The sequence below is a fragment of the Grampus griseus genome (assembly GCF_964374135.1).
Source record: "Grampus griseus genome assembly, chromosome: 15".
Taxonomy (NCBI): Eukaryota; Metazoa; Chordata; class Mammalia; order Artiodactyla; family Delphinidae; genus Grampus; species Grampus griseus.
Genome location: NC_139009.1, coordinates 52422280 through 52433496, shown reverse-complemented (window position 1 = coordinate 52433496; position 11217 = coordinate 52422280). Strand labels below are relative to the sequence as shown.

Below are 11217 nucleotides of genomic sequence, written 5' to 3'. Positions count from 1 at the left end.
TAATGTCCTAGGAAATAATTTTCAGTTTACCAAAACTCGAATTTTGAACTCAGATAAAGATGTTTGTTGATGTCAATCTGGTGATCTGATTCATAATATGGTGTCTTTTTTTAAAATTAATGTTTGTTAACATTTTAGGTAGCTCTTATAGCCAAATGAACATGGAATCTGAAGACCGCGTTCTGCCAAACTCTGCCACTTACCAGCTATGTGATTTTGAGTAAATAACCAAACCACCCTGAGCGTCACACCAACAAACCTCACAAGACTTGAGAACAGATAAAGTGATTTATATGAACAATATTGTATGAGCCCCAAAGATGGGAAGCTCAATTTCCTCAATACAGTGCAAAAACTACTTTCCACAAATTAATATTTTTACTCACCTTTTATTATGGGAAAATTTAAATACACAAAAGTAGAGTGTAATGAAGTTGTATGTATTCTCACTCAGCTTCAACGATTAAAAACTCATAATAATTTTGTTTCATCTATACTCCACCCATTCCCTCTCTTCCTCTAGTATTTGAAGCAAGACCCAGACATCATATCATTAACTTCCTAAGAGCTAAAAGTCAATGGCCTCTTTTCAGTGTATGTACAGGTATATGAAGTCCAACAGAGAGGTATGAGCTAGAAATATGAATTTGTGGATCACCAGTGATGAAATCAAGAGCTGAAGCCACAGCTTTGGATGAGGTCAAATATCCATGCTTGGGAAACAAGAAGATAGATTCTTGTGGTGCTCCTTTGTCAAAAAATATAAGTAGATATAAGCACAGTTTTTCTACCAAAAAAGAAACCCTATGGATTTTTAAAAGGCCAATAGAACTTTCATATCCTATGGTTTTAACTGTTTTTCTGCCTTAAAAAGTGTCCCTATAGATATTAATAGCCACTACTCTAAAGGATTTACCAAAATCCCTGGGACAATAATAGACATAATTGATGTAACACCAAATTTAAACACTGATATTATGACCTATCTCAAATCTACTTTTCAAAGTATTTGTTGAGAACTTGTTGCTCCGGTTATATTTTCCTTTCTCTTTAAATTGTAGAAACCTGTTTTATACTTTCTTTTGTATGTATATTTCACAATAAAGTTTTTAAACTAAACTTTAAAAAGAAAATATGATTCCTGCATTTAAATAGCTATGACAGATGATGGTATATCTTATAAGCATTTAGAGCTTTGAACAGACATAATATTTGTGTACTAAAAATATTTTATAAGCTCTTTAGACACCAAGTTGTTGAATCAAAGACCATTTATTCCTACATTTTAATTAACTTTACCCCAAATGTCAAAATTAGTTATGATTTATTTATATTCTACTTCAATCCTGAAAAAATTGTGACTCAAGTTCCTTAAATCCTAATTTTACAATCCACTTTACAAGAATTTCTAAATTTCCTAAAATAGTTTTTATAAGATGTTCAATAAAGATTAACCTTTGAAAAACAAAGTACTTATGACACTTGGAATGGAATGGAACTTTGTGTCTTTTATTTCATTAGCCACCAAGTAAATTATTCAAAGCGGGTAGGAGAGGTACAATTTTTAGAAACACAATAGATTTTCAATGTTTAAATTTTGATAGGTTGGCATTTAATTGAGCCTAAGTACTATTTGATTAGAAGTACTCCAAAATATTTTTAAGCGTATCCCTATCTTTGAAGTAATAGTCCTAGAAATAAGAATGTATAGTTTCAAAATTAGGAGATGGATTTTAGTTGTGAGCACACCATACATTTCTTTGCTTTATTTTTTTCCCTAAGAAAAAACTGGATATATTTAAAAGCAGTTTCAACTTTGACTATTTTATGTAACTGCCATTTCACCTAAATAACTGAAGGTTTTTTGGAAATATTTTTGATTTTTAAAAACTTCTGGAAGACTTCACCTAAAGTGTTCTAAGTAAAATCCAACTCATTTTAAAAGCATGATTAAAGAATCACTAGGTCAAAATGGCATGTTCCCCTCTCCCACCAAAAAAATCCAATTCTTTTTTCAGATATCAATAAATATCAACAAGATGATTAAGAAGCATAACTGCTTTATCAGGCTCCATCAATTAAACACAGCCCCTCCCCCCCCAAAAAAACCCTCTTCTTCAAATAAGTATATTCCAGACACTCACACATTTAATTAAACAGATTCTTTCTTAAAGATAATGGAGATGTTTTCTCCTTGTCAAATAAGCAATGCATTGTTATTACTTAGTATTGTTTTTTAGTTGGTGGTTTTTCCTATAAGTATTGTTGAATATAAATATTCCTTAGTTAAAATTAATGAGCTAATGAGCTTTTTTCATTCTCATTTTAGACAATGGGGGAAGGGAGAGACAGTATGGAAAATATAGAATAACTCTTTGAGAACTTGTTAGGTTTTCAATTAAGGAATTTTATAAAGATATCTTGATGCTGTTCTTAAATTAATTCTGCAACAGAAGCCAAGTGGTGTTTTTTTTTTTTTTGGTCTTGAATAGTAATGATACAGATTTTCTTTACCAATAATGTATATATTAACTACATTTAATATATCAGATACATTTTATTTCTGTATCTCTAAAGAAAACTTTAGTGCCTGTCATTGCCTAATGACATCAATAACATTCATTTATTCTGCCAAAGTCATGAATTTATCATTTTCACAACTGAAAGAAAATTCACAATTTATCTGTGAAACTATTTTGAACAAAATATATGAAAAAACTGGTAATTTTCTTTTGACACAAAAATTGAAACCTCTCGGTTTTCTGGTCTCTGAATCCGGCATGAATTTGCTGACACTCGGTGCCTTTTTACCTGTTTTTCCTCTCACGTTTAATACCCCATAGAATTTTTAAATTTAAGAATATTTTTCCAAAAAAAAAAAACATTTACAACGTTGAGAAATGTTTCCATATGCCCTCAGTAGCTACTAACCATAAAATACTGAAAAGCTCTACAACAAACGACGTTACTTCACTGAATCTTTTCAGAGCTTCAGCAAATTAATGCGGTGCTCCTGAGATGGTTTTAAGAATTTTAAAAAATTATTTAAAAAACACAAACACGACCTATCCTTTAGCCCTAAAGAACCTCACATAAGTTCACTGTAAGGTAGGCTTTTTTGCCCCCAGAGTCTGAGCAGAGAACACAAGCCATGAGTAGAAAACATGAAGATTTCGTTGAGCACTAAAAGGAACAAAACTGTTGACGTCTTAACGTTGCTAAGTGTTCTGAAGTTGCTTAATCTCCTTAAATTGCTTCAATTCTAGTTGCTTCCATTGTGTCTCTAACACCAAAACCCAAACAAACCTCTTCCCTCAGAAGAATGGCGAGCTGAGGGCGGTTCTCAGAGAACCTGCCTGTAACAGGTGGCCCGGAAGGACCTGCCGCGCTCCCGCCGCCGCCGCCTGCACTCGGCGCCGCTTGGGCGCCCCCACCCAGTCCGGCCACTTCCGGCCGCCCCCGCCACGGCCACGCACCTTCCCCGCTCCCCCGAGCTCCCGCGTCCCGGCAGCCTGAGTTGTCCCAGGGCCTTCCCGCTCCCGGTTTCCACTCAGCGCCGCGGGGCCTCAGCACAGGCTGGGAGGCCCTGGAAGAAGCACGTGCCTCTTCTCGAGGCCTAGTCCCCCGGGCGGGAACTCCCGCCGGGCCTCCGTGCGCCCGGCCGCTGGTCCCCGTCTGTCTGAGTACGTGGGCACCGAAGCTTCTGGAAGCCGCCGAGGGGCCAGGCCACGGGGATGCGTCTCACCTAAGTGCCCGCAGCCTCGGCCCAAAGTGTGAGGTTCTGGAACAACCCCGACAGAGTTGGGCCAAATAACAAATGCGACGTAATTGAGCCCCAGGGGGTTGAGTACCTTGCTCCGGAGGGCACACGGTTGTCCGAGCGGGTGCAGAGCTGAATCTCGTGGTTTCATTCCACCGCGTAGCCAAGAGAACCGCTGGGCCGCACAGAACCCGCTTCAGGGAGCTGTGGCGGGAGGCTGCCCAGAACCTCGAGCGGCCGTGGCGGCGGCTGCGTGAACCAGGGCGGCCCTGGGGAAGGCCAGGCAGGGTCGGCTGAGGAGAGCGCCCGGTAGGCCCTGAAGCCCCGGTGCCCAGGCTTGTGCCGCGCGAGCTGGAAGCCTCTTTGCGCCGGCCGGGACTCCCTGGCACGTGTGGGCCCCGCATTCCAGGGGCCCCGGCGCACACCGAACCGGCGCGCTGGGTCGCCCTCCACCGGTAGCGCCGCGGGGCCAGGCTGGGAGGGGCAGTGGCTGCGCCCTCCTCGGGCCTTTAAGTAGTCGGGGATATTGGGCTTGTTGGGTGGGAAGGCGTGGGCCTACGGAGTCCGAGACGGGCCTACGGAGTCCGAGACGGGCCTACTGAGTCCGGAGGGAAAACGCGGCCGAGAGGGCTTCCCTCCAGTCGGGGCTTGCAGCACTGAGACCTAGCTCGGCGCGGGACCCTGGAGGAGGGGGTCATTCTCCAAACCCGGCCTCACGTTGTGTTCTCAAGTCTTACACGGAATGAAAAGAATAGGGTGTGTCGGTCACTTCGCAGGAAACTTTTCGTTGTTTCCTTATTTCCTTCCCGCCCATGGACAAGTTGAGCAGCTTCTGGGCCTTACACCCAGGAGGTTTCAGACCAGAGTATGGACTCTGGGTCTTCTGGAGGATCATCTCACCCCATCCCCACCCCTACCTCTGTCTTCCTCAGGGGAAGGTGGAACCGTCCTTCCGAACCCCCTTGTGTGAGCCAGGAGTCGTCTTCCCCTGCCAAAGTGAAACGCGTCCCTATCGACTTTTCTAGATTTTGTGTTTGCGTTTCAAAGAAACTTAGCAATACGAACAAAGATATTTTGGCTACTTCTGGCAGGGTCTGAGGGTTTAAAGGGACATCTTAGCACGTGGAAGGGATGACTCGGATTCCCCCGGCCTCCGTGAAGCCACCGGGGACAGCTCAGCAGAAAGGAAGGTCGTCTGCTGCCAACATGCAAGACACGGATCGGTTTTTTGTCGTTTTGTTTTCTTTTCCTTTTTGGCTCAGCTCTGAGAGCATTACAGACCTATCCTTTCCCGCCTCCCGACCCTCTTCCCCTCCCCCTCTTCTTTCTGGTGCAGGCAATTAGGGTGAAGAAATCAGTGCCAGGCTCCTGCCTCTGAAGAGAAAGGAATTGCTTCGGGAATTGAGTCCTGACACCTGTCTCTGTCCTGGATGGCGAGAGGGGATACGGGGTCAAAACGCCTGGGGGAAGAGGCCGGGCTGACCGGGAGGGGGGACCCTCCCTAGGAGAGCATTTTTTTGGCCTCCAGCTTCACACAGGTTATTAACACGCGAGTTATTAACACGGGGGGGTTCCTCTTTTTAGTCCCCTCCACCCACCCAAGACCAGGACCTGGGCTGGAAGCAGAAGAGCAACACTGACAAGCCGTTCATTAATTTGCATTTATTTTCGGGAAATAATGTAGATAAAGGGGGCGGAAGGGGACTGCCTTACATTTCAACAAGTAATTTGCGATCTTCACATCGGACAAATCAAATTTACAAATTACTTTCCCACCTACTGGACGAAAAGGCCAAAGCCAAAACTGATATACAGGCGTGGGTCCTCCGCAGATTTCGGAGAATGAAGGTGCACTAAAAACTCACTAGACAAAACAGGGTTGTTTAAAGAGAGAGAAGCCGACAGAGGAATTGGAACCGGGGTTTGGGGCCTGGGTTTGTTTGTTTTTCCATAATGCTGTATTTTTATTTTTATTTTTTGTTTTCTTTTGGTTTTGATCTCTTAACTGGAACTGCGACCCTGTGCTTAGACCTGGTGAAGGGCTCAGTCCTGCGCCCCGGCCCAGACTAGCCCCCTCCCCTGTACCCTGACTTGGCTCTTGCCTTCACACTCCCAGACCCTCCCAATCCTCCGCGCGCAGCTTCCTGAAACCAAACGATTCTCTTTAATAAATACACAGAGGGAGAAGGTGTGAGAGGGCAGGGAAGCTTTGCAAGAACTGAAAAAGTAAAAGCGCCATCGTTTGAGGAAGAGAGGAAAGGGGACAGAGGGAAAATATTTTTTGCTTTTGTTATATATATATGTGTATATATATATGCTGTATATATCTTAAAGTTCTATTTCTTGGACTCTAAGACGAGATATGCTCAGTTCAACCAACAGCAACTAAAAAGTTTAAGTGGTCCCTGGAACGGACCTGACTATATACAGCATTCCCGCCGAAGCGGAAGACTGAGCCAGTTCTACGCAGGGCGGGGCTGTGCGCGAGAGGCTATGGGTGCGCTCCTCCCTCCGGGCCTCGTCCCAGCGCATCCGGCTGGGGAGGAGGAAACGCCGGGAAGCTCTGGTCTGCAGGCGGGGAGCGGGGCTTAGGGCAGCTGAAGGGGCGGCAGTCTGCACGCGAGAAACGCTTAGTGGTTGTTTTGATTTGGAGTAGAGTATGGGTGCACTCCAACAGGCAGACACATGCCAGTTAGTGACTCCAGTGTCCAGAAAGAATAAATTAAAGTGTAGGGCTCAAACAGCAAGTCAGAGCGAAGAGCCTCCGAAGGCTGCAAGCGCATAATAACTGTCCAGAAAGACTAGAAGATGGTGACTTAGGAGTTCGTTAGGGGTTGAGGAGGGGAGCACACAGCTCTCCCATATAGAACTTGTGGGCCAAGCCGAAGCACCGGTCCCCTCTTCCAAGGGGTGGGCAGGGTTTGCACATCCCCCAAGCAAGTGGCACAAAGATGAGGGCGGCAGTGCAGCAATGGGCATCTTTTGGGAGCATGAAATTTCAGGTCTGGAAAAGCCGAGGCAAAGGCGGGCAGTGCAGCAGCAGCAGCAGCAACAACTGGACGGGGACCACGGAGGGCGCAGGTAGTTGCGTTTCTTCTTCTCTTCCTCCCACTCCTGGGCTCACAAGACCTGAAACCTCCATGAGGCTTGGTCCTTATAGTCCAGACAGTCAGGCGAGTTGAAGTTGAGTTTCCAAGCGGAGGAAGCGGCGGCGGCGCCAGGCTCCTTGTAATCCAAGCAGTCGGCAGAGTTGAAGGCGAGCCCCGAGCCGCCGTAGCCCTGGTGATGGTGGTGGTGATGGTGGTGGTGGTGGCCTGAGGACTGGCTCAACGGGTGGTGCGCGTGGGGATGGTGGTGATGGTGGCTAGCCATGGAGGAGGGTGCCATAGGGCTGAGCTGGTGCGGGTGGTGGTGCGAGTGCATGGGCGCTAGATATGAGCTGCAGTCCACGCCGCCAAAGTAGGAAGAGGAGGGCGCGGGGTAGCCCTGGCCATAGCTGCCGCCCTGGCCGTAGGACATGGGATAGGAGGCTGCGGCAGAGGCGGCGCCTGCGGCTACCGAGCGCTGCATACACGATGCGTTGCTAGGCGCGGCCAAAGGCTCGGGCACCGACACGGAAGCGGGCGCTGAGCCGGGCGAGATGGAAGCCGGACTCCAGATGGACGAGGCAGCCGGCGTACTCAACGACGACGGGACTGCCACCGCCGGGTTCCCGCCCAGGCCTGCAGCCGCTGCAGCCGCCGGGTTGGCCGAAGCGCTCGATGCGGAGCTGGAGGACGAGGCGGAACTGGACACAGCAGGCGGCGTGAACTGGCCGCTGCTTTCGGAGCCCGAGCTCTCCCGCACCGGGGAGGACTTCTTCTTGGCTGGGCGGCTCTTGGTCCCGCTCCCGCTCTGCTGCTGCTGGCGGCATTTGGCACGGCGATTCTTGAACCAGACCTGCAGCGGGCCGGGTGGGGGAGAGTGTGTCAGGGGGAGAGTAGAACTTGCCACTCCCCCGCCCCTTGGACCAACACCCGGCCTAGGATCCGCATCCCTCTCCTATCGACGCCTCCTCCCCTCCCTATCTCCGACCTGGCCAGACCTTGCATTCCCTGCTCCTCCACCCTCCCCCATCCTTCTGCTCAAAGACCCTCCTCTGGCAAAGTAGGGATGTGCACTCCCCCCACCCCCAGCGCAACTCTGCCGGAGGGCGGAACATTTGTGTCTGTCCAGCCAGAAGTTCAGCCATCTCTAAACTGATGCTGTTGGCTGCTTCCCAACAGACCTATGTATGTTTGGAGGCCCTGTCTTCTATGAATAGAGCTCAGTAAACTGCGGAGAGGCACAGAGCAGGCCGCGGAGTGGGGGACAGTCCCCGAGTTTGAGGCCGGAGCCCCTCCGCCCCTGCAGGTCAGGTGCTGGGCAGGGCGAGAATTTGGATGGGAGCAGGAGCAAGGCCAGGAGGCTGAACAGAGGCAGTACTCGGGGGACTAGGGAAGGAAGCCTGGGCAGAATTTCGTTGGACTTCTTGGCTCCAAGTGGGGAACCAAATAGGACAGTCATAAAGTTCTCAGTCCTCCTGGAAGGCCCCGGTACAAGACATGGCATTCCTGTTCTCTCGAGCCTCTGGGGGGGAAAAGGCAAGATAAAAGGCCTTTGAGGAGAGTTCTGAGTTATAATCCGAACAGTATTTTCGGGTCCCTTTCATCGCAAAAACAGAAACAGCAAAGCTGGTAGCCAGGTTTTGCGTTCGGCATCCTCTCCGGGCAAAGGAAATGTCTAATCAAACTGGCGCCACCCGTGGGGCGCACTCCCAGACAGGGCACCAGGCTCTGGCCAAGCCCCACTCTTCTATTTCCAGGATCCCCGGGATACAAGGCAAGGGCGGAGGAAGAATTCAGGACCCGGAAGGAAACTGCCAAGTCCTGGGGCGGCCAAAGAGGCAGGGGCAAGTGTCGGGCTCTCAGGGCACGTTACCTTCGGGAGCCTCGCTTGTCCTCCGGCAATCCTAAAAAGCACTTTGGATAGCAAAGGCGCCCCGGGGCCAATGGCGGAATCCAGGGCTCTAAGCTAGCTCCTCTAACTTTGGCCCCTCTGCCAGGCCCGGCCCAGCGCTAGGGGGAGTCTGAGAGGGGCTACCCAGCCTGTAAGCTCGCCCCGACACCAGACCCCCATTCCCAGGCCCTCTCCAACCAGCCCCAGCACCCCACCCCCGACCCTGAAGTCCCGCGAGCGCGCGCACCTGGACTCTGGACTCTGGCAGGTTGATCTTCAGCGCCACCTCCTCGCGCATGAAGATGTCAGGGTAGCGAGTCTTGGCGAAGAGTGCCTCGAGCACGTCCAGCTGAGAGCGCGTAAAGGTGGTGCGCTCCCGTCGCTGCTTCCGCGGGGTGGCTGAGGGGAAACGCGGGGGCGCGTCGGGTCAGTGGTGGCCACGCGGACTCGCGCTAGAGGACGCGGACCGGCCCCAGGCAGGCTCTGAACCAGGCCGTTGCAAAAGAAAGCCGAGCTCCGAGCAAAAACAACTCCCCAGAGAGGCCGAGCCTGACAGCCACAGGTGGGAGAAACTGCATGTGTGAGCGACTGGGAGCCAGTGTCTCCGGTACTCCAGGACTGCCCCCTTCCCTGCCTCTCAGAGGTTAAGAAAGGAAGAGAAGTTATACAATCTTTCTTCCTTCACTGCCCCCCTCCCAACACTCTCCCTGGCTGGAAGGTGGGGAAGGGGTGTGCAGAAACACGTCCTGGAAAACACTTTCCGAGGGAAAAAATGGGGGTGAAGAAGTGGAACCTAGAAAAGACAGCCAGGATTCTGCTCAAGTTGTCCACATCAACAGTGCAAAAGTTGGTGCAGGCCACCCGTCTAGAGGACAGTTTAATTAGGGAGGGAGAATCCCCCCTCCTCAGCTCAGCCAGTCACTTTGCATAAGGCAAGCTCGGCCGTTCCTCTCAGAGCCTAGCAAGTGTCCATATTCCTCATTCAATGTTGGGGGGAAAGGCATAGATCCTTTCTCTCTCCCTCTCTCTCTCTCTCTCTCTCACACACACACACACACACACACGCACGCACACACACCACCCATGAGAAATCGAATCCGTGGGTAAATGCGCCCTGTGCTGGCAGTGGGAGCACAACGGGAGACAAGGTGCCCGTGTGGCCAGGCAAGGAGGGCTCACGTCTCACATTTTCGCCGCCCCGGCCATCCTCACCGACCCGCGATTCTGCCCTGCGAGCCTGCAGCGTGTCCTGCACCGTAAGCAGACTAGGCAACCGGTTCCCTGGGCCGATCCACGACAAAGTTTGTGCTTAAACCCGGGAGGCTGGGGATCCCCAAGATTTGCAGGGGCCGGGGGCGGGGGCCGGTGCTCACCCGGATAGCCCACGGAGGGGTGTAGGAGGTCCATAGCCGGCCCGGCTAGGCCCAGCCCGTTCATGCCGTATGGGGGTTGTTTGAGGTAAGACATCATGCTAACAGCTGGGTGGAGGCGCCCCGAAGGATCCAGGGGGCCGGGGCCGGGCGCAGTGCGGGGCTCCCACTGCGCAGTCCTTCAAGCTCTGTTGCGTCTGGGGGCCCGGCCTATGGAGACACGAGACACACGGAAACCGTCACTCCCAGCCATCACGGCTTCCTGGTCTTGTCCGAGGCAAGGAGTCACAGGATGGGGAGGGGACGCCGGTTATGGAACTGTACAGGGCGGTCAACTCGGCTCTATAAGGCCTTAGCCCAAAGACCACAGCTTCTTTGAAAAGTAAAATAGTTGGATCATGATCTCCTCTTTTCGGGCTTGGAATGGGCCAGACACTCATAGGGCGACACTAGGAGTGAGGAGAGGTTAAAATCAGGGCCAAGCTTGGGAGGTCAGAGCCTGAACCGCAGAGTCGGCTAAGACTAGGCAAAATTCTGGTCGGGTGGGAACGGGCTTCACATCGCACAAGAAAACATTTGCTCGGCCCCCAGGCGGCAGGAGATCCAGAGCATGAGGCGTTGTTTCAAACGTCTTTGAAAGTGGGACGCACAGGTAGACTCCGGAGAGCCCAGGTGAGGCACTGCGGAGGGCTAGCGGCACCTGAGCCTCTCCAGGACGCATTGCCCACTTGGGAGAGTGCGACCTGCCAAAGTCTCCTCGGCTGGGTCCCGGCCCTAGAGCCTACAGCCGCCCTTCCAGTTGACTTCTCTGTGCCCAGCCGCTGAAAGACTGCTTACCCGGAATCCCACCCACACCTCGACCACAGTTTCAAGGCCAGGTCCCGCAGAGGCGACCAGAAAGGGTCACTGTACAGGTGGCGGTTCTAAGACGCCGCCCGAGGTCACCGGCGCCTCGCCACAGCCGCAGGCCGTTTTTCGTCAACGCAAGCCGGTCCTGGCTGCGGACAATGGGGTCCCGGCCGGGGTTAAAAGGTGACCTGCCCAGCGCCCCAAGTGTCTGGCGGATTTGGGAGGCCTGAGTGCAGCAGGTCCGGTGCGCTCCCCGCCTAT

At 51.1% G+C, this 11217-nt stretch overlaps 1 protein-coding gene across 1 annotated transcript; it reads right to left on the bottom strand.

Annotated features, from left to right (window-relative positions):
- Positions 1–6880: 6880 nt before the first annotated feature.
- On the bottom strand, positions 6881–10310 carry OTX1 (orthodenticle homeobox 1; the record flags this gene model as incomplete). Its single annotated transcript, XM_082671956.1, has 3 exons — positions 10111–10310; positions 8985–9136; positions 6881–7699 (listed from the first exon to the last, which is right to left on the bottom strand). The coding sequence occupies exons 1-3, from the start codon at positions 10205–10207 to the stop codon at positions 6881–6883; spliced, it is 1068 nt and encodes a 355-aa protein (XP_082528082.1). The 5' UTR covers positions 10208–10310.
- Positions 10311–11217: the final 907 nt, after the last annotated feature.